The following is a 26,027-nucleotide window of genomic DNA, read 5'->3' on the forward strand; positions in this document are numbered from 1 at the left end:
GGTCTAGATGACCCCAGCTAGATGCCTATCTAACCTCCTCTTGAAGACCCCCAGGGTAGGGGAGAGCACCACCTCCCTTGGGAGCCCGTTCCAGACCTTGGCCACTCGAACTGTGGAGAAGTTCTTCCTAATGTCCAGTCTAAATCTGCTCTCTGCTAGCTTGTGGCCATTATTTCTTGTAACCCCCGGGGGCGCCTTGGTGAGTAAAACCTCCCCAATTCCCTTCTGTGCCCCCGTGATGAACTTATAGGCAGCCACAAGGTCGCCTCTCAGCCTTCTCTTGCGGAGGCTGAAGAGGTCTAGGTGCCCCAGTCTCTCCTCGTAGGGCTTGGCCTGCAAGCCCTTAACCATACGAGTGGCCCTTCTCTGGACCCTCTCCAGGTTATCCGCATCCCTCTTGAAGTGCGGCGCCCAGAATTGCACGCAGTACTCCAACTGCGGTCTGACCAGCGCCCGATAGAGGGGAAGTATCACCTCCTTGGACCTATTCGTCACGCATCTGCTGATGCACGATAAAGTGCCATTGGCTTTTCTGATGCCTTCGTCACACTGCCGACTCATGCACATCTTGGAGTCCACTAGGACTCCCAGATCCCTTTCCGCTTCCGTGCCACCCAGCAGGTCATTCCCTAGGCTGTAGGTGTGCTGGACATTTTTCCTCCCTAGATAGGTTTTTCTTTTTGTCAGCACCTATTTTCCTTAGATAGGTGCTGACACGATACAGGACCGATGTACCAGTGCACCTATACTTATGGGCCAGGATTCTTTGTAGACTTGCTTTACAGGCCTTTTCTTTTGGCAAGGTTTTCTAGCTCTAGACTAGAGCAATCTTGGTTGAAATACTGAAGTGTTAACACATTTCTGCTAACTAGAAATGTTACCAGACTTAGAGTTTTTTTTCATAAGTTTCTAAAGCTTATTTCTGGGCAAGTATCCTTTTATTGAGGAACTACTTCAATTTTTCAGTCATGCATGTTGGAAGTAATGCTAGATTTGGTTTATCGGATGACTAGATGTCTTAATGTATTTAAAATGGCATAAACTAACAAAGTTCTGAAGAGGACTGGATGCCTTGGAAAACCCAGTTGACTGGTTTCAAGAGACCTCTGTACTGTTCTCTAACTCATGTCAAATGAGTTGATTTTTATACAGTTCTTGCTGCTATTTGAAAACCACTCTGATATTTGTTGCCTCTTGGTAGGAGTCAAGGATTTGAATGGCTGTGGAAAAATCCACCCGTTGTTTGTAGCAGTGATCTCTCCAAAAGGCTAGGGTCCTACTTGCACTCAACCTGTAGAGGTATCGCTGCTGGAGCATCAGGTGTTGGTTGTTAAGGCGCAGTTGTAGAAGCCTCAGCATACGTGTATGGCACGCTGTTGTGATTGCAGCATATCTTTTTCGTGCTGAAAAGGCCTACATCGGAGCACGCTAAGTGCGGGAAGTTTTGTTCTGTTTGAGTTTTGTTGGATAGAAAACCTTGCCAAAAGAAAAGGCTTGTAAAACGAGTCAATAGAGTTGACAGCTGAGTTGCCAATCCTGGTTGTAAGTACTTAATTCTGACTAGATCAGAGAGGGTTACGATATGGCTGTGGCGGTTTTCTGTTTTACTTCAGGTTTAGATCGCTTTGTTATTGCACATTAAAGTACTGAAGAAGTTGAAGAAAAGGTTGAGATGCTTGTCTGAATCTTGAATTGATCTTGGAGAAGTTGGAGATCTTGTATTATAACAGTTTACTTTTGTTTCCTTTATATTTTAGGTAATCTTGTTATTGAAAATAAACCATCCCCTGGTTACACTCCAAATGTGGTCGTTGGACAGGCTCCTCCAGGAACAAATCACATCAACAAAGCCCCAGGACAAATTAATCTAGCACAGCTCCGGCTTCAGCATATGCAGCAGCAGGTGTATGCACAAAAACATCAGCAGTTGCAACAAATGAGAATGGGACAACCAGCTGGCCCAGTCCCTAGGCAGACAGGCCCGCAAATGTTACAGCAACAGGCAAGTTTCCTGACCATTGTTGCCTTGCACTGCATAACGTTAAGACTCAAATCTGTGCTGCTTCAGTACGAAGTTACCCAGTTCTGTCGTGCAGTATTCATTTATAATGTATGTCTTACGAAAGTTGACATGCTTTAAAAGAGGGCAGCTCTTGGCTTGCCTTAGTACGGTGCATTTTGTCAGTAGTCCCAGCTCTCTCTTTGGAGGAAGACTTGCTTCTTGTGTCCTTGTTCAAAGCAAGGATTTAAGACACCCCCCCCCCAACTCTTGCAGCCTCCCAGGTTGATCAGCATGCAGACCATGCAGAGGGGGAACATGAACTGCGGGGCTTTCCAGGCGCACCAGATGAGAATGGCTCAGAACGCTGCACGCATACCGGGAATACCGCGCCACAATGGACCACAGTACTCCATGATGCAGCCTCACCTTCAAAGACAAGTATATCCTGTGTACACACTTTGTTTGCCCCCTTTATACCAAGCTTTCATTTAAAAGTTGGAAGTCTCCGATAACTGTATAGTTTTATGTAGATACACTTGTGTATTTTAGCATTGCACAAGTTATGCGTGCATTTTGACTTTTAATAGTATATCGCACCAGGACATTCTATTAAAGGAGTATTAGGGGGAAAAAAACCCAAAATGAACATTTTAAATGGCTGTTTACTGTTCTTGACTCTTGGTCTGGTAAGAAGCTGAAACAAAAATAGTTGTTTTCACTCTGGTGGCTGTGCAGCTGTTGAGCCTCTAACATCATTATGGTATCAATAGAAATTTTGTTTTATTTGGGGTTAAGAATACTTCATCCTAAATTATCTTAAATATGTGACCCTTTAAATAGGATTCAAAGCTTGGCTTACTACTCCAAATAAAAATCTCAAAATAATGAAAGATAACCAAAAGACAAGACTGCTTTTAAAAAAGAAAAGAAAAAACAAGTCTTTATCAATGCTTTGCAGAAGCACAGTTGTGAATCTAATATGGAAATATAAGCTCTGCTAAAGTCTTCTACAATAAACCATTACTTTTCCTGTGTAGTTTCATTTTCTTAGAAAATAATTAAAGCTCATGGGAGATATGGGAGTTCTGTGCTGTATCCCAGGATCGCTAGCGAGCCACAGTCTGTAGACTTTTTGCCATTCCAGATTAGACATGAAATGCTGGCTGTTTACTTAGCGTATTACATTATGCTTTTAAGTCTCCTATTCGTATTATATCTTCAGCAAAAATTACTAAACTAGATTGGGAATAATATCAGGAACCTGCCTGTAGTGTAAAGTCCAACGATGTTATGTGCAAATAGATAGGGGTGCACCGATAGAGATTTTCTTGGCCAATACCAACCCAATAGCCGATTTTACAGGAATGCAGCCTGGCAGCAGCCTCGTGCTGGTAAGTCTGTGGGGGTGCAGATCAAGGCCCCCACTGTGAGGGAGGGAGTGGGGCAGAGGCCAGGGGCTGCCCAGCCAGGGTGGTGAGTAGGACCCCGGGGCCAGGAGTGGGACGGAAGCATGGGGAGCTCGTCCGGGCAGAGGCGGGGAGGGAGGCGGCTCGCCACTGCTGTATGCACCCCCAGGGGAGGCATGGAGGGCATTGGCCCCCCAGATTTGTGCGCAAGACAAGGGTGGACTGCCGCGGTGTGCTTGGGGCCAGAGGCTGCACCAACCTTTTCCTGGCAGGGGAGCTGGGCGGCAGCACTGGAAGTGATATCTTTGGTGGGGTCGAGGGGAATTTTGGGGTGGTTATAGTCCCTCAAACCCCCCTGGCGCCACCCCTGCTTGGGACACTCTGCTCTGCTGCCTTTCCCTCGGGAGCCCTGCCTGCACTTCCCAAGGGAAAGGCAGCAGAGCAGAGTGCCGGGGGGGCTTGGGGAGCTATAGCCACCCCAAAATTCCCTGTAACCCCACCATAGCCACCCCTCCCATTGCCGCCCACCCCACAGAACTGAGCCTGTCCCAGGCCCAGCCTCCCTGCCGGGAAGAGGCTGGCACAGCCCCTGGCTCTGAGCCCACAGCGGGCCATGGCTCCGTCCCACGCCTGGCCCCAGGGTCTTATTCATCACCTTGGCTGGGAAGCCCCTGCCCTATTCCCTTCTTTACCATGAGGACCTTGATCTGCACCCCCCACCCCCACAGCCTTACCTGCTGGACATTGCTCTCCAAGCTGCCGGCTACATTCCTGGCTGCGTCCATGCTGTGGCTGCGCACGTGCACACAGCGTTTATCAGTGAGATTATTGGCTACGCTGGCCAAAAAAAGCCAATGGCCAAAAATTTTAGTTTTCCTTCTATCACTGCCAATTCGATATGCGACCGATATATTGGTGCACTTTTACAAATAGCTGCTTTACTGTCTTTCTTCTGACAGTGCCTGTCTCTCTACCAACAGCATTCTAATCCAGGGCATGCAGGACCTTTTCCAGTTGTTTCAGTGCACAACAACACTATCAATCCCACCAGTCCTACAACAGCTACAATGGCAAATGCAAACCGTGGTCCAACAAGTCCATCTGTTACAGCAATAGAACTCATTCCTTCAGTGACAAATCCAGAGAATCTCCCTTCCCTGCCAGATATCCCACCCATTCAGGTTAGTGTTCCAGATCCAAACACTTCGGTACTGATTCAGTAACAGACTTGCTTCTACTAAAATTGCCTTTACTTCTTCTTTTTTTTCTTTTTTTGTATGAGTACTATTACTACAGTAAGTATGAAGGCTGGTATTGTTTGCAATCCTTTTCAGTAGATTGCCACCTTCCTTTGGCCATGACTGTTTGACTCTCCAGTGCTGACTTGCTCAGCTTGGTTAAAGCATACTGATATTATGGAGTAACTTAATAGTTAATACACAACATTGATATCAAGACCCCGAGTGACACTTACGGCCACAAGAAAAGATGTCCAATAAGAATATCTATTTTAGTGCCTAAGGCTGGCTACACAGGGAAAGTGTAACCAGTTGTACAACGTTGTTGAACCTGATGCCATTTATGACCCAGAACTTCACTAATTCAGATTTAAGGTTGCCTCATTATGCCTGTAAGGTTTTTTGAAGCACTTGTCACTTGGATCATTATCTAGAGTTGCGATAGTGCCATTTTTCTGATTTAGTTTGATAGAGACTCTTCTGATTTGAGTAATTGACGTCAAGTGAGTTAAATCTGTCATTTTAATTTGCATATTTTTGAATTACTCCACTCTGACACTACAGCTTTTCCTCATTTAGAGAAACCTATTTCAGTAAATAACTGAAAAGTAAGCTTAAGTTTTAGGCTGCTGATGTACTTGTCAGTGAGTTCCTACTTCAGTAATTTAGAGCGTTACTAATTCTGGTATAAATGTTATTGTGAAGTGAGAATATAACTGGAAGCTGTGCAGGTGTGTGCTGAATTCAGTCAGTGTTTGTTGGGAGAACAGGCTATGCCTGCAGGATGTAAATAAGCTTATGGCAGTCTGGCAATTTAATACTTCAGGAGTATTTAGAATAGATAACTAATCTAATGTTTCTTATCGTTAGGTATATTTACTTTTCAAGGATTTTATAATTATTGATTGGCTACACAGAGAAAAATTGACAACTTTAATTAAAAATGCATTGTTCAGCTAACATGTATGCAATTACATGTACCCTTACATGTGTATGCAGATGAAAAATTGTTACCGGTTCATGATGTGATATCCTTTGGGCGAAGTACCTTGGGAGGTGCAACTTTCTTAACCTCTGGCCTTCTCTGACTTAGACTTGGGATTTGTTTTTCAGCTGGAAGACGCTGGATCAAGTAGCTTGGATAACCTACTCAGCAGGTACATCTCAGGCAGTCACCTACCCCCTCAGCCAACGAGCACCATGAACCCTTCCCCGGGGCCCTCAGCCCTGTCTCCAGGATCATCAGGTAAGCTGGAGAGAGAGGATGGGAGGGGGCTGTGTGTTGAAAATAACTGGCAAGCGATTTCCCCAACGTAGTTTAAAATTATTTTCCTCTCCTTTCTTGGGATGTAAATGTTTAGATTATTGTTATTAGTCAGTCTGTATAGGCTTGATTTGCACATACCCACGAAACAGTTCTTTCAGCACCCTAGTGGGTCTCTTCCCCATGTAACGTTTTTTCTAATTTATTTTCCCTCTCTTTGAGTTGGTATGACATCTATACAACAGGTCTGCCTTTGTACTAACTTATTTTTAAAAAGTAGAGACATTTTTAGGTCAGGAGCGTGGCCGTCTTTGTTTGGATTAAATTAAGTAATTACTGGGATTGTGACTTGAAAGGCAACTGACAAACTACCATTAAAATGTCAGTATTGGGTCAAACTGTGTGCTTGAGCCAAGTGGCTGAAAGGTTGCTGATTTGCCTGAACTGTTGGGCCACCATTAGCATCGTTGTTGTTGGTGGTGCTCCGTGTATTCTACTGTAAATGTTAACACCTTACACAGAATCAGCTTTTCACAGAAATGCTTTTTTTCCAGGTTTATCAAATTCCCACACCCCAGTGAGGCCGCCTAGCACCTCTAGCACGGGCAGCAGGGGGAGGTGAGTATGTTACTAGTTAATAATGTGGCTAAAAAATCAAATGTCAAGAACAAATAGAGACTTCAAAAGTCTTTAACCAATCATTGTTATAACTGTGACCTCTTATTTGAGGAGGGATTCCATATAGCAAATTCATGTCTTAACCCATCGCAAATGTTTTTTTTTGTTGTAAATTATAGGCATTAGCGAAAAAAATCAGAGCAGCTTTGGCTTTTAAGCAGACATTTTCAGCGAGACTTAAGGGGGTGTTTGTTTTGTTTTAATTTTGAAGTGCACCTGAGCTTTCCATATACTTACACACTTCTTTTTCTAGCTGTGGTTCATCAGGCAGAACTGCTGAGAAGACGGGCATTACTTTCAAGTCTGACCAAGTGAAAGTCAAGCAGGAGCCTGGGACGGAGGAAGAGATATGTAGTTTCTCAGGAGCAGTGAAGCAAGAAAAAACAGAGGATGGCAGAAGGAGCGCATGCATGGTACAGTTGTTGGGTGAAATTGCATGTTACCGCACCTTGGAGAACCAGGAAAGCAGAAATACATGGTGCTTAGGAAACACAGAGCCTTTTAGCGAGTGAAAGGCAAGCTGCTCCCCAGTACTGTGCCTGAGCTCTGTTCTGTATGGCATGGGTCCAGAGAGAACAGGGCCTGCCAGTATCTCGCCAGCGCTGAGGCTGCTGGTGGTAACGATAGGGTTTAATGACGTGAATACCAGTCCAGGGGCACCAGGACTGGGATTGCCACTCGTTTGCTATATACTGTCAGACAGATGCTTCCCCTTTTGTCTTGGGCTGATTTGGACTAGATTTGATCTAAACGTGCGAGATGCCATCCTCTCTTGGCAGGTGTTGCTCTTGCATGCCTTGGAAGTGGCACAGCAGAAATGAGTTGGAACTTAATCTCTAGCTGGCCCTGCTTAGGAGTTGATCCTACCCTTTGGTTCGTGTGCTGAATCTGATGTGGTCAACAAGATGCAGGCTGGAGTCTGCCAACTAGTGCTTTCTTCAGGCATTCAGTAAAACTACCATCAGCATCTTAGTACGTTCAGTTTTTAGTCTCTAGCTAATAAAAGCTTTAAATAGCTCCATCTTGGACTTTCAGCGTTAATCTAATCGTCACAAACATTCATCCAAGTCCACTGCAATGCCTCGTAGAAAAACAGTCTTAATCTCCCAAATGCATAAACTGATTTACCAGAATGAGCTCATCACAACACTAATGCAAGGATGCTGAGAAGCCACCCAAGAGAGCACTGCAGGGTTTTTCAACTCTGGTTGATGTCTTGGTGGGGTTGTGTACTGGGAGTGGGATGAGGGAACTTGTTATCCAAAGCCCTTCTTAAAGGTCAGCCTAAGAACAGTGAAGTAGCAGGTGTGTTTTCTGTAGAATTTATCGTTAGATTGGGCCGTCCGTGTAAGAGGCTAGACTTTTATACAATAGTGGTTCTCTTGCCAGCGTTCTTAGTCTGCCGTGGTAGTAAGCAGCCAAATGTCTTCTGATCCCCAGTATGTGAGGAAAGATGAATTTGTAGACTGATCCCTTTGCAGATTATCATGTGCTGCTTTTATTCCAGCTTAGCAGTCCCGAGAGCAGCTTGACACCACCTCTGTCTGCGAACTTGCATCTGGAAAGCGAGTTGGAATCTTTGGGGAGTCTTGAAAACCATGTAAAAGCTGAACCAGCAGATTTAAGTGAAAGCTGCAAGCAATCTGGGCATAGTCTGGTAAATGGGAAATCCCCAGTAAGAAGTCTAATGCATCGGTCAGCACGAGTGGGAGAAGGCAACAACAAGGAGGATGATCCAAATGAAGATTGGTGTGCCGTATGCCAAAATGGAGGGGATCTCTTATGTTGTGAAAAGTGCCCAAAGGTGTTTCACCTCACTTGTCACGTACCGACACTTCTCAGCTTCCCCAGGTACCAGAGATCAAATCAGCTTTCCATTCCAAAAAACGGCTTTGTAGGCTTTTTTGTAGGCTGCTCAACAGTATGAGTGACCCTGGAGCCCCAGCGCTCACGAGTAGCACAAAAACCTCCAACATGTTCGCTGGCCCATACGTGCATGTGTGTTCCCTGTATGGCGTCGTTATTTTTCACTGACGCTGAAGACACGCGCAGGGTACAGGCATACGAGCTTGATAAACGATACGATACTATACTATGTTATAGGAGCCTTTAATATTCGACACGGTGACTCTGGGGAGGTGAAGAAGCTATAGAAGTATCCAGGTGGTCACTGAATAGTAGACCTAGTCTCTGGATTCCTGAACTAATTGTGTCTCTTCTTATTTAGTGGGGAGTGGATATGTACGTTCTGCAGAGATCTGAGCAAACCTGAAGTAGAATATGATTGTGACAATTTGCAACATAGTAAGAAGGGGAAAACAGCACAAGGCTTAAGTCCGGTGGACCAAAGGGTATGTGTTAAAGACTGTAGGCATCAGAGTCTAAGAAGTGTCATATTTGGCTTGTTAATCGATTATTCATTGTCATCCCCACGCTATACCTGTACTTTACCCAGTAAGCGAAAATTTCTTTGTAAACACACTGCATATTTTACCATTAATGTTCATATATCAATTAATCTCAGAAATGGTTCTCATTAGGAGCTCTCGTGGGTTTAACCTTCCTAACTTTTGTAAAAGTTTTAGCTTCCCTGATGCAGTTAGTTCCTTTACCTAAGTTGCATTTCTTAAATGTGTGATGAGAGGTGCTTTTGGTTCTTTAAGAGCATATTGGAAAAAGCATGTTGTGTGCCTATTATCTCCAGCTTTGTAGATCCAGCTATGCATATTGTTTAACGTAAGCAGTCAGATTGCCTGCAACCTATTACTTATTAAATGGATTCCCTTCAAGGAGGCTGTTACCCAGTTGAAAGAGTAAAATGTTTGTGATGGGGGAAATGATAACAAGCAATAGTTTGAATGGATTTTCAGATTGTTTCATTCCAACCTCGTGTGGAAAAAGTAGGCAAACCCTAGAGTGTCGTCCGGTGGCACAGTATAATTAGTCGCCTGCAACAGGCTGACGAACATAACAGCGTCGCTGACCGCTGCCCAGTTGCCCTTCCTGAGCTGGCTGCCTTCATTTAATGGTTTTTTGCAGCATTTGGTGTGTTAGCCCAGCTCTGTCCCCCCTGGGAAAAGGAAAGCAAGGGAGGAAGGCAGGGGTAACAAGCTTTTTCCTTTGGGCTAGCTGAAGTAAATCCGTTGTTCCCTTCACAATGGATACTTTCCATATCTTTGAAAATGAATGAAAAGTAAAATCTAGGCTCAAGGTTTCATTTTCTGCTAGTGAGACTATAATATGAACCTATTGAAGTATAGACTCTTTGCCTGAAGTTAAATGTAGGGTATTAATTTTAAGATTTCTGGTTTGTTTGTTTTCACAAGAAATGTGAACGTCTCCTGCTTTACTTATATTGCCATGAGCTGAGCATTGAATTCCAAGAGCCAGTCCCCGCCTCGGTGAGTTTCCTGCTGCGTGATGCTGGGGCGGGGGGAAATTCAATGAAAATAAAATGCAAGTGATGTCTCCAAGGGGCCAAAGTCTTAACAGGTGTCTGTGTTGGGAATGAGTTGTTTGTTCTTCACATTCATCAGCAAGACGCTGTTGGAGTAAAACCAATCTGAAAATGTCACTGGTCCAACTTAGAATGGCACTTTGCATTGTTAAACGTGTGTTTCTTCTAAAATGTTTTCAAATAGCAATAGTTGAACGGGCTGAAAAGGTTTTGGGGTATCTGATAGAATGCAAAATATTTTATCATTTGAATTTAGCAGAAGGCTTTAAAAAAACCAACCCATTGGTAGCCATGTGGATAGAACAAACATTTGATTCTCTTTTGACTTGCAAGAGATGTAAGAGAAGTCGCATTTAATGGTTCTACAAGACAGTGATGCTACAGCATGATCTTTATACACGACTTGCTTTCCAGTGTCCAGTATGTGTTGTATTATTAACTTGATTATTATGTTGTTGATTATTGTGGTGTTAACCTTCCCCGCGCAGTCGTGGTTTTCCCATATACGCAGTGTGCGTGTGCTCTGACGGGGCTGGGCGGTTGCTGACCTTAAGTGAATGGAATCTGCTGCTTCTGTGAACAGAAGAATTGCATAGCAGCCATTTCGGGCGGTTTGTGATCACATGCACTCTTTCTTTGCAGATACCAAACTACTATAAAATTATAAAGAAACCAATGGATTTATCAACGGTGAAAAAGAAGCTGCAGAAAAAACATTCCCAACACTACCAAACTCCTGAGGATTTTGTGGCAGATGTCCGGCTGATCTTCAAGAACTGTGAAAGGTTTAACGAAGTATGTTCGCTTCCAATCTCTAGAGCAGTTAAGGTTGATGTAGGGCTGATTCTGCAGCTGCTCCACACAGCTCCTGCTTGCCGAGCAGAAGCGCGGTGTGTGGAACACCTGAAGAGTTGGACCCTTTGCAAGTAAATACAGCCCGAGTGCAGGCCTTCCTTTCGTGTTGGCTGAGAGGGTTACACGGTGCACTGAAGGCACAAGCTGCACCAAGGTTTGCAGGGAGCAGTTGGCTTGGCAATAGCTGCTCTTAAATTTGGATTCTGCACCAAGGAGCAGCATGACCCTCGTGGCTGGCCCATCTCAAATGGATTGCAGCCATGCCTCAGAAGTGCACGGTTAATCGGGCATCCCTCCAAATCTCACAGATGATATCAAAAGCAGACTGCCACATCAGTGCTTATCAAATATTATGCCGCAAACTTTGTTAAGGAAAAAAAGCCTCTGCAGAGAGCAGCCCTCCTGAGTCTAGCTCTTGCTCAATTAAAATGAGGTTTTAATTACTAAACAGAGCCTAAGAAGCCTTCTGCAGCATGACCCAGCAGCCCCTCACTTCCCCAGGTTAGTTCACCCCAAGAACGGGCCCAAGAGGGGCAACCCATACAGTGTAAGATCTTCCTTGTGAGTGTGGCTAAAGGCACGTGTGGCAGCGTGACTTCTGCTTGCCAAGTACCGAAGTACACACCTACCTCACAAGTGTGCACAGTGTGCATGAGAAGCTGGTGGAAAGGGTGGCAGCAGTAACGGAGGAGAACAAAGAGAAGGGAAATGTAGGCTATCACATAAGTTCCTCACCCATAAACTGCTGGAATAAGGGAATCAACCCTGGGAAGAGAAATCGTCATCTCTGAGGCTTCTCATACAATACAACCTAACGTCCTGGAGACTGGGCTGTAGGGAGGTTGGGAGCGGTAGATAATTATTTTCAATGTGTAACTTCACATTTTCTGACGCTGTTCGGAAAGAATTTCTGTCCTGCCTAGAGTGGCGGGGTGGGGGGGGCCCCAGCCCGCTTGTTAAGTCTCAGCTCTGCCTCGCGTAAGGTATGGTCTTAGTAAAATCCGAAAACAACTTGCCGAATGAGGCAGCTGTGCACATGGTTGTTCTGAGCTCATGCCTTACCGTATCCCTGTGTCAGGTAGAGAGGTTAATGGGGAATGTGGAGAGAGAGCTGCTCTCCAAGCCTCTCAATCGAGGGAGTAAATGAAGTGTCCACTTTGGAAGAAGCTGCTGCTGCTGCTCTGAGAGGTGTTGCATCTGTCAAGACTAGGAGGCGGGTCTGGGAAACGGGTACTTTTAAAAGGACTCTTCAGACCTGACTCCTCACACTCTTAAGTGCTGACTCTAACTTCGCAAGCTCAGGGGGTCTGATTGCTCAGGGTGTAGGGCCAGGGCTGGTTCCCGTGTCTGCTTGTCACATGGAGGTAACAAAGTGGGGAATGAGAGAGGCAGGAAAGCCCGTTTCTTTTGTAGAAAAGAACTTGCGCAGGAGCTCTTCTGTTACAACTGAAACCGCGTTGGCTTTCCACGATACTGTTCTGGGCAGCTGAGTTTTGGTAAAGAAAAATCCGTCGTGAGAATCATTTGCTTTAATGTAACTGGTAGCCGTTTACTGTATCCAAGCCTCCTATGTTGCCCAAGGTCCGTGTGCTGTAGGTTTCGAAAGAGCCTCATAAAGCGGGTGGCCTCTCTCTGTTGAATTTGAGAGCTAAACCAATCTGGTCATAACAGTCTGTTTTTCCTGTGATGGCTGACTTCAGTCATCCAACCCTGTGCAATCGCATAACTTTAGAAAGGATTATAATTTCATTTTTTTTGACTCTGGTGTCCTTTTTAGATGATGAAAGTTGTTCAAGTTTATGCAGAAACACAAGAGATTAATTTGAAGGTAAGCGTTTCAGACCATGCACACTTGGTGAAGGGACATGCGTTACCAACAGGTGAATATTCCTGTTCTTTATTTGCAGGCTGATTCAGAAGTAGCGCAGGCAGGGAAGGCAGTTGCGTTGTACTTTGAAGATAAACTTACAGAGATCTACCCAGACAGGACCTTCCAACCTTTGCCTGAGTTTGAACAGGAAGAGGACGATGGTGAAATAACGGAGGACTCCGACGAAGATTTTATACAGCCACGTAGAAAACGTCTAAAATCAGATGAGAGACCAGTGCATATAAAGTAATCTGATAATATGGACCTAAACTTATTGTAAAAACTGTTATTTAAGTGTTCCCGGAATAATATCATGCCTACAGTGGCCATCTTGAAGAAGCTGATAGCTTTTAGACAGTATTAGATTACAAAGCAACATTTGTACAGAAAAACGTTCTTGTCAAAACGGGGAAAACCTGTATTGTATTTTTGGGGGGGTTTTTTTTTTTTTTGGTTTTTGGATTACTTGGAATTTCCTTTTCTTTTCCTGTGAAGATTCTCTCTCGGCCTGTTCTCACAGATAGAGGTGGGCGAATGCTGAGAAAGGTGCAGACTTGAGAGGGCACTCCTTGTACAGATAAGTGGACTGTTGCACTGCTTAATACATTTTCTGCAAGACTGGACCAATATGGTTACTGTATCTCTCACGCTGGACTGCAGGCTAAACTGTAAGAGATGTGGCTAGCAATCCCCTCTTGTGTGAAATGGAGTGCGAATTAGATCACTGATTTGATCAACTTCTCATTTAAATGGTGTTGTGAGTGACCGACCTTCTGTGTTGATCCAGATATCTAGAGTACGCCGCCTTTCCAGCATTTTATGTACAGAAACATCACGAATGATCATTAAACCGTTCTGACTTGGCAAGTGCAGCAGTGTGAGTTCTTAATACATACAGGACTAGGTCTGGCTGTAACAAGTGCTTCTTGGTAGGGTCCATTTATAGGTATTAATGGAGTCCAATGTACGGAGCTTGTACACATACTTCTTTTTTGGAATTCATAGGATTTTTTGTCTCTTCCTAATCCCCCCAAGAGGCAGAATGTATTCAGTTTTTGTTACCTAGATTTCTGTACTTACAAATTTAGACTGAGAAGGTAATAACTGGTGGTTTTCCAGTCTTCCTAAATATCAGTTTCTGAGAGACCACTATTGGCAAACAATAACCTGTTGACTACCAAATGTGTAAAATTTCCTGTATTCACTTTGTCTTATTTGTAAATAGTGGATTGAAAATTCCTGCAGATCAGCAACATTTGTTGAGCTGTTTTTAAGCTAATGTGTATTCTTACTAATTGTTCCTATCAAGAACAGATTTGTAATATATGCTATTTCTAACATTGCATTCATATGGAGGTTCTATCTTATTTTTATTAGAGAACTACTCGAAACTTTCTTCGGAAGCAGCTTATGAGTGAAATGTCTAGAAAGATTGGAAGAAACCTGTTGGGACTGGGTTACTTGCCTTGCATGACACGGAGTTACTTGCACAGACCACGATTTAAATAGAGCGGCTTCTGGTCAGATGTTGAAAACAGATCAGTCCCCAGCCAAACTCTGTATGCAGTGGGCATCTCTGCAGCGCCTTTCCACAGCACACTGCCTCGATTGCAGCATTTGTGGGTAGAGATGCCTTCTTGACAAAGTAGTTAAACTTTGGACAGCTAAATTTCCTCCTTTTACTGGCCTGCTCTTTAAGGACTAGCACCGAGAAGTGGGATTTCTAGCCCTTGTACAGTCGTACAGTCTTCTGTTGGAACAAGATGAAAAAGTCCTGTGTAAAGAGACAAGATCGAGGTGCCCAAAATGCAGATTTGCCATGACATTTTGTGTGAATGAAACAGAAATGTGGCAAATAGTCAAGGGGTTTTTTTGGTTTGGTTGTTTTTTTTTCATTTTTTCTTTTCAGCATGAGAAACTATTCATAGCATATAAAGAAAGATTTGACTTAACCATATGATAGAGGTAAATATTGTAGCACAAAATCTATTGAATCAACAAATGATGCTCTTAAGAAATCTTTATGCAAATCACTTAGGTTAATTTTGTTTGTATACAGTCCGAACATGAATGCATACAGCATGTGACTAAATCCTTTCTCAGCCGCAGAAAGGGTGTGAAGGTGCTTACAGCTTTGGCTCACTTCCTTAGGTTACCTTAAACATTGCGCTTAAAGGATCAAACAGAATTTTGATTTTGTTCTTTACTTTCAAGTGGTAATGTTTTTCCAAAGGATTTTGTCCAGTAAATTGTAATCATAAATAGTTTGCATCCAAATCAAAAAGAATGGCTAATTTGAAAACATGCCAGCGTCTGCTCTCAGAGAAGCATGAGTGGGGTGAATGGGAAGTTCTGATCCGTAAGTAAAACTGGATTATTTAATGACTGTACACTCGTCACCTGTTCATGCATTTCTAGATTCTCTCTTAGCTTTGCCGATTGGAACGGAATTTGTACTATTAAACGTACAGCGGACAAGATTTTCTGAGTTCTCTTCAGTTGGGTTTGCTAGTTTTTATGGCATGTGTAAGCACTCTAGTTTCTGCAGATGTTGTTTTAAATTGTTAAGACTTGTCCTGCCCAGGCTGATTCTGCTCCCCTGTAACAGGTAGAAAATTCACTCTGGTCCAGACCTTTTGTAATCTTGTAAATTAGCCTTTATTCCATTAGTGAGTCTGAAACCCCAGCCGTGATCCTGGTTACAGGTGAAGCTTTTTTTTCTTGCACATTACCCCGAAAACTTCCTTTCTTGTCTTCAGAATACAATAAAGATGACCATTTATGTGAGATCTCAAGCCGCGTGCAAGAAATCTCAAGTGTTTTCCTTCACATCTGTGTACAGAGAAATGAGTGAGACTAGTGTGTCCGAGAGGATTTTCGTTGTTGTTCGGTTGGTTGTTCCCTTTTGGAAGTCCAGATCTGATAATCCGGTAGCTGTTCGTAGTTAGCTAGGGTCCATTCAAGCAGGATCCTAAAAGACGTTTCAAGTACGTTGATATGCTGCTTTCCCCCTTAGACCATGAAGGTAAATTGATCTTAAGAACTGGTCAGAGTTGGCTCAGCCAAAACAGGTTTTGTGCCATGTTGCATCTATTTTGCTCGATAGCAAGTGATTGTTTTTGTATCCGTGGCATGACGCGTCGGTTGGAGCGATTGATGACGGTTGAGGGACGTTGGGATGGACGAGGTGCCGTACGGCGGGGGAGAGCCTTGTTGCAGAGGCCAGGCAGGCATGTCGCGTGGTTTCTCTGCGCAGCTGCCGTGTCCCAGCGTGATAGCAAGGTGCTTGATGCAGTTATACGCTTTGATTTGAAACTCTCTTGTAAAGAAAAAAAGTATCGTTCACGTCTCACTCTTTTTGTTGTAAATGGTCCTGACGTTTAAGTTAATCCAAAGAAGTAAAAGGCAACTCGCTTTGAACCAGGAGTGAAAAGTGTACAGTGTGCTAATTGTGGACTTCTCGATTACCTCAGCAGGTATCCTGCCATGTAATTACTAGTGATTAGTGTTAATTTAACCAGCTAAATAGGTTCAGGTCTCTTACTTAACTGTGCCCTGGAATTAAGTGGCCTAACATATGTTGTATTAAGGCTGAGTTCCTATCCAAAAAAAGGGTGTTCCCCTAACTTTTAAAGATAGAAATGCTCTGTTACATGTAGATAGCTTGTTTTTGTGAAATGTCACCAGTACTACTAGTTGTGGCATTTGCTGTGTGTCCGCATACTCAACACTGGATCCGGGAGATGTTTTATAAACATTTCTGCAAGCCACTCGAACGAACAGAAATCTTCGACATTAACCCACCCCTGCCCTTCTGTTGTATAACCTAGTTTTAGCTGATCCTACTTAAGCTTAAGTGATGGCAACAGTGTTTTAAAGTTGCGTGTATGATGTACTGGATGTAGGCTTTTTCCTTGTTTTTCTGATTCTCTTCCTTGGAAAAAAGCAATAAAACTGCTTTGTCTGTTGCCTATTAGCATGACAGGAGTCCTTTCCTTTGGATAGTGGTTTTATAGGAAAGTTTGTATGCATATCACCAAGTCTAGCTTTTAAAAATAAAGTGTGCAGGAGTTATTGACAATATAGTGTGGCATTTTATTTTAAAAATTGGGGAAAGTTAACATATTTTTTTAAAAAGTAGGCGTTTGAGTAAATAATGGAGGTACTTTTTTAAAAAAAAATTTATATGCCACAGTTTACATAGACATATTTCAGACTAAACCTATACAGTACATTGTAATTTTGGAGGTGGTGATTTCTTTTATTTTGTCAAAATGCATGTACAGAAACTCTTCCATCTTAGTTCCTTGCGTTGGCTGAAGGGGTCTTCTTTATATGCTTCTTTAACAGCATCTGAATCAAAATAGTTTTAAAAATTGCAGGTAATTTGGATATCTGTATCGTAATTGACCTATCCAGTGTGCAAAATGCAGGTTTGCCCTTTTCTACCGAGTGATCTTTACAGCGAAAGGCTGCTTTCTTTCAGGCTGACAGATGTGTGCAAGAAAGGGTACTAAAAAGAACCGTACACGTCTGACTTGTTGCGGCATTCCCTGGAGAGGGTGACCTAAATTTCAAAGAAAGCGAAAGAAGAAAAGAAAATGCATGTCTGCTAGTGGCCTGCGAACGCAGGGATTTCTCAAGTTCAAGACACCACGAAACATGTACATAAACCTATAACGATTTGTGCAATTGAAAGCCTGTTTTAATTTTCTATGTAAACCTACTCATGGAAGGGTTAAATTCACAGCAGTTTTGGATTCTTTCTTGCTTCCAGTAACTAAACTGGTACTTTTTTGCACATAGTTAACTTTGCTCATCCTTCAATATGATTCTTCAAAAAGTGCTGTTTCTGTGGTATTGTATTACCTGAATAATCATATTTAACTTTTTTTAACAAGGTTACAGTTTCTAATTGTTCCGTTCCTGTGTTTTTTGCTGGTGTGTAATAAAGGCAAGATTTTTTTTTTTTCTTTTCTTGGTTATTTAATACATTAGCTGCCTGTAAATATTTCTTGTTAAATGCTCTGGAATGTGGTGTAGAAGTTGTATTAGATCAGTTTAAAGCATTGTTTGAAAACCACTTTGTTTTGGTTATTTCTATTAAATTAGAAAAAAGGAAAGAGTTTTGCTTTGAGTTTTTCTTGCAGATCTGAGTGGAGCATTGCTGAGCGTTTCTAGAAACGTTCCTTTCTTCGGCTCCGTTTTTAGCATATTCATTCCTTTTAGAAGTGAGGGCTAGGCTCGAGTGGACAGCGCGAGTGCGCTCCTGGGCTTGTCCCGTGTGGCCGGAGACCCGTCCCTCCATCCGTGGCGCGCGTGGGGAGCAGGAGGAGCAACTCCCTGCCGTGTTGAGCTCCAGGGGGTGGGAGGAAGGAAGTGGTCTGGCTGTGAAAGCGGTTCCTCTGGGGCTGGCGTGGAGAGGTCGCTCCCAGCCGGCAAGCAACAGGAGCCCCTCTGCTCACGCGCACCAGCGGGCATGGCTGGTGTCTTACCCCCCTGACGCAGGGTGCCCGTAATGGGGGGCGGCCCCCCGGACCTGTATCTTCCCTCGTGCAGCGTTAACCCTGAGCTGGGTCACACATCTCGACCCAGGCTCAACCTGCTCCTTCACGGCCAGCGCCACGACTTCCAGAGCAGCTACCCGACAGGGCTGGCTTCTGGGGATCCTCCTTGTCTGCACCCTGCCCGAGGCCAGGCCCGCTGATCAAATGTCCCTTCTGGCTTTAAAAACCTTTGTTTCAAACAGAGAACATGGTGGCGCAGAGCTCTGTGGCGCTCAGCCCCTCGCTGACACAAGCGGCCCGTTACCCTGCTGTTCACGGAAGATGGGGCGGGAGCGAGAGCGCTTGTAACTCCGAGTGCTCGGGGCGCGACCGGCACCACGGAAGCACCGCGCGGGAAGGCTGCGTCCCCCGCGTGTGGCAGTGGTAATGGTGTCGCTGGCCAAAGCACCCCTCACACGCCTACTTCCACGCTCGCGCCCACCTGCCCGCTCTGTGGCAGGGGCGTACTTTTGAACACGGGTGTTTTTGGGTGAGTTCTGCTGCCAGTCCTCGTGCCCGTAGACTCGGTGTTTGCATCCCTCGTAGCCCCCGTTCCCATGCCGGTGTGCGCGGAGCGGCTGGCTCGTAGCTCGCTGCCGCCTGGCTGCATCCGGCAGGCACGGCTCCCCGTGTTGGGCTGGGGTAAGGGAACAATGGCAGCCCTGCGGGCGGGTGTTTGTGTGTCCTGGCTAGCAGCACGGAGCATGCTTCCCCCTGTCCTCGACAGAGTCCCGGCCTTGCCAGCCCATCTGCTCCTGCTGCTGCCGGCCCATCTGCTGCATCGCCTGCTGTGCTGTTCGTTCGAGCTGCCGCTATTGCTGAACTGATCCGTCGCCCCCAGCAACCCCTGCCTGACTCCATTCAGGCCCCTGCGAGCAGGCAGACCCCTTTCAGTCTTGCTCGCATCCCCGTGGCCAATTGCCTCCATCTGCCCCGGTCTGTTCCAGCGGGCTCCGACCGTTTCCTCCCTCGAAGAGCCAACCGTTACTGGGGAGCCAGCCCTGCCTGCCGGCAATAGGGAGAGCCCTCCTCGCAGGGCTGCTGGGCAATGCTGGCTGAGACGGAGGGAGATGGTCCAGCATAGCTGGAGCTGCTGCTCCCTCCCCACGCGTGGCAGCCCCTCGGCCTGAGGACAGGAGCTGGGGGCGGTAGTGCTGCATCTTCCCTCCCTCCCTTGCGGCTCGCTCCATGGACTTGCCACGGCCGAGAGCCCGACAGGCTTCAGTGCTGGACAGATGGGTGAGTGCACGGAGGCGCGGACCGCCCAGCCCTGCAGTGCGTTTGGGGCAGTGCTGTGTTCCGGGGGTCCTGGCCCGTGCCCGCCCCGATCCCTGGCTCGGCGCGGCTGGGAGCCGCGGGGCAGATGGCGCGGGCTGCTCGTAGCCCACGGCAAGGCCAGGCAGGCTGGGCTGGTCCCTGGGGATGCCTTGCTCTGGCTCCAGACTGAGGCGGGCGCCCTGCCTGGGTCTGTCCATCCATCCACGTGTCTCCAGCGGGAGTTCCTGTGGAGGCCCAGGCACCCCGTGCCTATGGAGCCCCCCAGCCGGGCGGCAGCTTTGGGCTCTCGCGGGCCGGGCCGGGCCGGGCAGCCGGGTGATCGCCCTCGGCCAGAGCCTGGCTGCGCTGTGAAGCCCAGTGCGGGCCGGATCCCGTCCCTGCCGCCCCTGCGCTCCAGTTGCTCTGTCCTGGACTCCGTGCCCACCCCGGCCGGGCTGGGTCCCAGGCCCTGGCAGCGCGTGCTGTGGCCTGCTCCACTTTTGCAGCGGGGCGCGGTGGAAGCAGGCTCCAGGCAGCCGCACAGGTGTGCGCCCTCTCCCTCCCGGGGCTCCTGTACGCAGGAGGGCCATGCCGCAGGCTCTGCTGCCTGGCTCAGCCTCCGGCACGAGGGGTCCTTGCCCCCTCCTCCTGCCCCAGCCGCCCTCCGTGCCAGGCCTGGTGAAGCTGTAAGGGGCTGGCATCCGTGAGCACGAAGCGAGCCAGGTGCTACCGCTCGGCGCCGACAGAGGGAACCCCTGGCATCCGCAGTCTCAGCCCGGAGCTGCTGGAGCAGAGGGGAGCGGGCTTGGGGCTGCAGCCCCCGGCCGAGCACCCCGGCCAGGCTGGGCACGGCGTGGTGCAGCGCAGCAGGTAAGAGGCCACTGCCTGCAGGGCTTGGGCACTGCTTTCCTCACCCCCTTGCCCTGGAGGGAGCGTGCTGGGGCTGCCGGGCACAGGCTGAGCCTGGTCGTTCCCCGCAGGCGGCCTGGAGCAAGCTGTCGGGTCTGCCAGGCTCCCGCTGGGGCACGCAGCATTGCCCCTCGGGGGAGCAGCCCTGCAGCCAGGGCCGGTGCGCTGTGGGGGCTCGTGGCTCTGTCCTGGCAGTGTTGGGGTTCAGGCGCAGCACAGGGGCACTGCGTGAGGAAGAGGAGCCTCCCGTGAGCCCTGGTCTCGCGTGCCATCGTGCTGTGCCCTTGAGCCCCTGCCCCGCAGCCCCAGGAGGCAGAGCCGCTGCAGTGCGGGCAGGGACGGGTTTGCTGCAAAGCTAAATCCCAACCTCCTCCCTGGCACAGACCCTTGCACGTGGAGGTGGGGGGCCACCCCGGCGGGGCAGCCAGTCTGTGAGCACGGTCTGGACGTGCCAGGAGGCAGCAGGCACGTGGGGTGAAGCCTGGCCTGGCCCTGCTCCCAGCTGCCAGCCCGGGGCAGGGAAGCTGTAACCGCTCCCAGCCCTGGGCAGCGTCGGCCCAGGCTCCCACAGGCGGTGCAGGGCTTGGGCTGTGCGGGGAGAAGGCCTCGCCCGCGGCAGGAGGCTGCAGGGAAGGGAGCGTCCTCGTGGCAGCCTGTGCAGCGCCCGTGTTGCTTTGCTGTCCTGCGACCCCGGTGCGGCCGGCCCTGCGGTGGCATTAGTGTGGCACCTCGGCTGGCCTGGCCATGGGTCAGGACACCTGGCACGATGTGCTGCAGGCACCGGACAGAGCGGTGGTCCCTGCCCCGGGGCACCGGTGGCTCTGGGGCAAGAGGGGTGCTCCAGGGAGCAGAGAAGGGTGCTCAGCACTGCAGGCGCTGGGCTCAGCCAAGTCCTCATCGGTGTCCTGCCGGCATTGGGGCCCGGAGGCCGGCAGGCGCCCCAGAGGCCGCTGCGTGGGAGCTCCTCCCAAGCAGCCAGGGAGCGATCGGGAGGGGCTCGTTGGTCTGCGATGAAAAAGCCGGTGCTCGCGACCGGGTGAACGCGTGGGAAGCTTTTGAGCACTGGCGGGAGCAGGGAAAGCCCCGGGAGCCCCGGCGCAGCCCCGCGCTGGGCAGGGAGAAGCGCCCCGGCGGCTTCTCGAGGGCCCCGGCGCAGCGCCGGGCTCCGCAGCTCAGGCCGTGCCTCGCTGCACTCGGGGCCTTCAGCTGAGGTCGGCGGCCATGACCTGGGAATGGCCTCACGGTCTCCCGGCTTGAAGAGGCATCGGCCCTTCAGGCAGGTGGTCGGGTCGCCAGGCCGTGGCTGCAGGGCCCCACGTCCAGGCCGCCCCTTTTGGCCGTGGGTCCTTGCTCTTTGCAATTCCAGGCTCCCGCGGCGCGGCGCGGCGCCCGCTGCTGCTGCCCGGGCTGTGCCCAGGGGCAGGCGGAGGAGTGGGAGCCGCCCAGCAGCGCGAGCTGAAGGCCCTTGGGAGCAGACGCGCGGCAGAAAGTGCTTCTCGCTCCCGGCCTGAGCAGGGCTGTGAAGTCAGAGCACAGAGAAGTGCCGGCGCCACCTTAAAGACTGTTTTTTTTAAAGAATTTTTTCATGTCCCAAGCCCAATCGAGTCCAAACCCGAGAGTCAGTCCAGAACCAGAGGTGGCCCTGCAAGCGGCGCACGTCCTCCGCCCCACCTGGGGCTTCAGATATTTCCAATGTCTTTTGGCGGGCATCCTCCGTGCAGGCCCAAGCCCAGAGGCTGGGGGTTCGGATGCCCCCGGGGTTTGCCTGCCCTCAGCGCTAGGGCCACAGAAGCAAGCGAGGGAGGAGTCTCCCGTCTCCATAAACTGGGCTTTAACCCCAACACCTCCGCGGGTACTAAACCACGCCAGAAGAGCAGTTATCCCCGGAAGCGCTTAAGGAAAACTGCCTTCACGGACCCAGATTCGTGGTGTTTCTCCTGCCAGAGAGGGTTTTCTGGAGGCCTCCTGTTAGGAGACGTCTGTGACCTACCATCAGCACGAGGCGGTGACCTGCTGGGGCCAGCGCAGCGGAGGCGGCCGGTGAGCACGGCGTGGTGCTGTGTCCGTGCTAGCGGCCCTGCCCCCTGCTTGCCTACCGCCACCGCCCCTCGCAGTCAGAGCCTTGCCCCGGCCACGGCCCTGCGCCAAGTGCTGTGCGACTCGCTGCACCCCGCAGGCGGGTGCCTGGGGTGGGCGCGCTGGCCTCGGGGCTGGCATGGCCAGGCTTTGTCGCTGCTCCTCGTGCCTGGCTGGCCTGTGGGCTCCTGATGCAGCTGCTGGGCATGGCTGGTGTCTGTCAGGAAGCCCCAGGTGAGGACCAAGGGGCTCGCTGGGGCGCATAGGGGAGTGTGCGCAGCCGCTGCTCTGGAGAGCCCAGGGCATGCAGGGGGCTGCAGTCGGCACTGGCAACGTGAGGCATCAGTGGCTTCCGTGGCGGGTATCGTGCTGTGGCGGGGGCGGCTTCTGCCAGCTCCTCCCGGGCTGTGCAGGGCCTGTGGCCGGGGTGCCCAGCGCAGAGCCCGGGGGGAGGCTGGTGTGCGCTGGCCCGACAGCTGGAAGTGCGGCAGTGGAGAGCTGCGAGCTCCTTGGCCAGGCTGGGCCCAGCCCCCGTTGCAGGGCACGGACACGTGCACTCACTCCTTGGCGAAGCGCAACGTCTGCACGCTTGGACAGTGTCCCCCTTTGGCGGCAGGTGCTCTGAAGCTGCCACGTGGCTGGGCTTGGGCTGAGCCATTGCCGAGCCTCCGTGCCGGAGCCCGTGCAGCCCAGGGAGCTGAAGGGGCAGCTGACGTGCAAGGGGGGGAAGCAGGACATGGGCGTGAGGCCCTTCTGTGCGGTGACAATGGCGCTGGTGATTTATTACCCGGGAGCACCAGAGCCATTCAGGCACCAGTCGCAGCTGAGCCGTAGCATAACAGACACAGGGAGTGAATGAACAGCTGCTCACACCTAATTAACAATGCTTCTTGTAAAATAATCGGTGAGGAGCAGCAGTGCCCTAACTACTGACACCGGCGCCAAGCGGGGGGCTGTACTCATCCCGTCCGGGTAGGTGCTGCTCCGCGTGGCAGCGTGCTTTCAGATGAGTGGAGCCACGTAACGGGAATCTCAGCAGATGTGAGGTGTGTTGCTTCATTGAGAAGAAACCCCAGCAGCCCCGGCCCCCCCGGCGTCCTGGGCGCAGACACAGCTCTGCCTGCGTGGTTCTTGCCGCGCAGACGCTCGTAACCACTTGTCCTGCAGCAAGAACTAGGCGCGCTCCAGTGTGTTACGGGTTGTTTCTTGCCAGCTTTTCCCTTGGGGGCTATAAAGGACCTGTGGAGCCTCTTGGCCCTGCTCCTACCCAGCACGTCCACCCCGGCCTGCACTCGGAGGCACTTCCACAGTGAGGCTTGTTGGAGCAGCCCCCTAAACCAGAGTCGTGGAGATGGCACCAAAGGCACAGGTCAAGAGCCTGGATGGGGCCTGTGCTGGGATCTGCGGCCCCCAGGAGCTGCGAAGCGTTGCCTTCTCACGGGCGCGGGTCCATTGACTCACACCGTGCGCTGAGCCAGAGGCAATGACTGGCCCTGCGCCCCCTGCCCCTTCTCACCTCTCCCCGCTCCAGGCCGCGGGGAGTGGGAGGCTGGAGGCAGGGGCTGGCGGGAGCTGAGCTTGGCTCTGCCAGTGCTTCCCTCCGCCCAAGTGCCTTGATCTCTCTGCACCCCTGCTCCCCATAAGCGCGAGGCCGGCGGTGGGTGCCGCATGGAGGCGTCCCTGGAGCAAGGCACCCTGCGCTGCAGGCCCTGGGTGCTTGTGCAAAGCGCCAGAGCGGTCCTGGGTGCCTCCCTGCCAGGAAGCCTCCTCTGTATTTAATTCTGAACAAACAGCCGAGGCAACACGCGGGCGTTGAATTAGGGAGCGGTTCCTCATCCAGGGCTGGCGGACAGCGCCCGGCCTGCTCTCGGCAGAGTGCATCAGCAGGTCGTTAGCCCGGTGCTGCTCCGGCCAAGCCCGGCTTCAGGACCAGCAACAGCCTCTGCTCGGCCCGCCCAGGCAGGACTGCGGCCGAGCCGGGGCGGAGCTGCGGGTGGCTCCGGCTATGGGCCCGTCTGCATGCAGGGGCTCCGCACAGCCCGCCCCGTGCTTCGCCCGCTGCCCCTGGGCTGCGCGGACCTGCCCGGGCCCAGCCGCCCTCCCCTGGCCGGCGAGGAGGGAGCTCTGCCCCTGGGCTGGGTCCTGCAGCGCGGAGCCTGGTGGAGCCCGGTGCAGGGAGCGGCCAGGGCTGTCCCTGGCTGCTGCCCGCCTGCTTGCGGTGCCCATGGGCTGAGCGCCCCAGCCCTGCGCGCCCCGGGCCCTGGTGATGGAGCCAGGGCCAGGCTGGGCTCTGGGCACCTTGCCACAGCCGGGCTGTGCCCACAGGCTGGGGCTGGGCAGAGCTGGGGCAGGCTCGGGCCTCCTTCCACCCTCTGCCCAAGGCCTGTCCCCACCGTGCACCAACGGCCCGCGGCAGACGGCGCGGCCTTGGCCCACCGGCACACAAAGGCAGTGTCCGAGGGGCCTGGCGCAGATGGCAGACCAGTGCTGCCCGAGGGCCAGGATCAGAGCAGCTTTGCTCCCGAAGCAGCCTGGATCCTTTGGAGCTGTGTCCAATGATCCTATTAATTGAAAGCATGGAGGCACTCGCCCTCTCGGCCCAGCTGGCCTGAACATATACGGCTCTTCCCTCTGCAGGCTGCTTGGCTTCAGACGCTGGGCCTCCGACGGCACCGACTCCGAAGCCAAGCAAACGCGGGGCTGCCTAAAGAGCTCCGCTGTGACGGGGACACGTGCGGTCACAAGCTGCGGAGGGAACCAGCCGGGTCACACGTGAAAGCCACGGACACGTTGCCCCGGCTGGTTCCTTCAGCTTGGGAACCTGGCACCAGATCTCTTCAATGTGTTAGGCTGGGCCTGGGCTGCTAGAGGCATCGCGATGCCCGTGAGCCCACGGCTCGGGGTGGCGCGTGCGCTGCTGTTCCTGGGCCCCGGCGGTCTCTGTGCAGCTGCAGCGTGGGGCGTTTTAGCCATGCTTTGGCCCCATCCCATGAGTGTTTGGTGTCCCCGCTGTCCCCAAGCTCCCGGCAGGCTGCTCCCCTCCCTGTTATGTCACATCACAAATCCTGTTAATTAAAGAGCCACTGGAGCCAAATCAGTCCATCTCTGCAGCTGAAGCAACGATTTCTTGCAAGTAAGCGCTGTAATAGCCCGGTGGCCTGCTCCTGCTGGCCTGCCGGGCTCTGCTCTGGAAATGAAGGTAAATAATTAACCCGGGTGACTCTAGATTTGACGCTGAAGACTGGATGTCAGCGCTGATGAAATTAGAGCAACTTTCCCGTTTCCAGACACTAAATGTCGCCACTGGTCTCTGCTGGCACGAGCTCTGCCTGTTTCCTGAGCTGCCCCGGGTGCTGGGACTCTCTTGCCGGCCGGCGCTGCTCCTGGGGCGAGGCACCGGGGCCAGGCATCCAGGGTGCCAGGAGGGTGAGGGCAGCTCCTGCCCCTCCCCGCCCCAGGGCCACGGCTG

At 50.6% G+C, this 26,027-nt stretch overlaps 1 protein-coding gene across 1 annotated transcript in view; it reads left to right on the forward strand.

Moving 5' to 3' along the window:
* TRIM33 (tripartite motif containing 33) overlaps positions 1–17,888 on the forward strand; it is a 31,589-nt gene extending 13,701 nt beyond the window's left edge. The window contains exons 9-21 of the mRNA XM_006035756.3: positions 1,758–2,002; positions 2,276–2,440; positions 4,389–4,589; positions 5,760–5,892; positions 6,465–6,528; positions 6,842–7,001; positions 8,096–8,439; positions 8,816–8,939; positions 9,915–9,989; positions 10,688–10,840; positions 12,678–12,728; positions 12,808–13,016; positions 17,257–17,888. Of these exons, the coding sequence (XP_006035818.1) occupies positions 1,758–2,002; positions 2,276–2,440; positions 4,389–4,589; positions 5,760–5,892; positions 6,465–6,528; positions 6,842–7,001; positions 8,096–8,439; positions 8,816–8,939; positions 9,915–9,989; positions 10,688–10,840; positions 12,678–12,728; positions 12,808–13,016; positions 17,257–17,287 (1,955 nt within the window). The 3' untranslated portion in view covers positions 17,288–17,888. The remainder of the gene's footprint in view (positions 1–1,757; positions 2,003–2,275; positions 2,441–4,388; positions 4,590–5,759; positions 5,893–6,464; positions 6,529–6,841; positions 7,002–8,095; positions 8,440–8,815; positions 8,940–9,914; positions 9,990–10,687; positions 10,841–12,677; positions 12,729–12,807; positions 13,017–17,256) is intronic.
* Positions 17,889–26,027: the final 8,139 nt, after the last annotated feature.

This window comes from Alligator sinensis, unplaced genomic scaffold, assembly GCF_000455745.1.
Source record: "Alligator sinensis unplaced genomic scaffold, ASM45574v1 scaffold1450_1, whole genome shotgun sequence".
In the NCBI taxonomy this organism is placed as follows: Eukaryota; Metazoa; Chordata; order Crocodylia; family Alligatoridae; genus Alligator; species Alligator sinensis.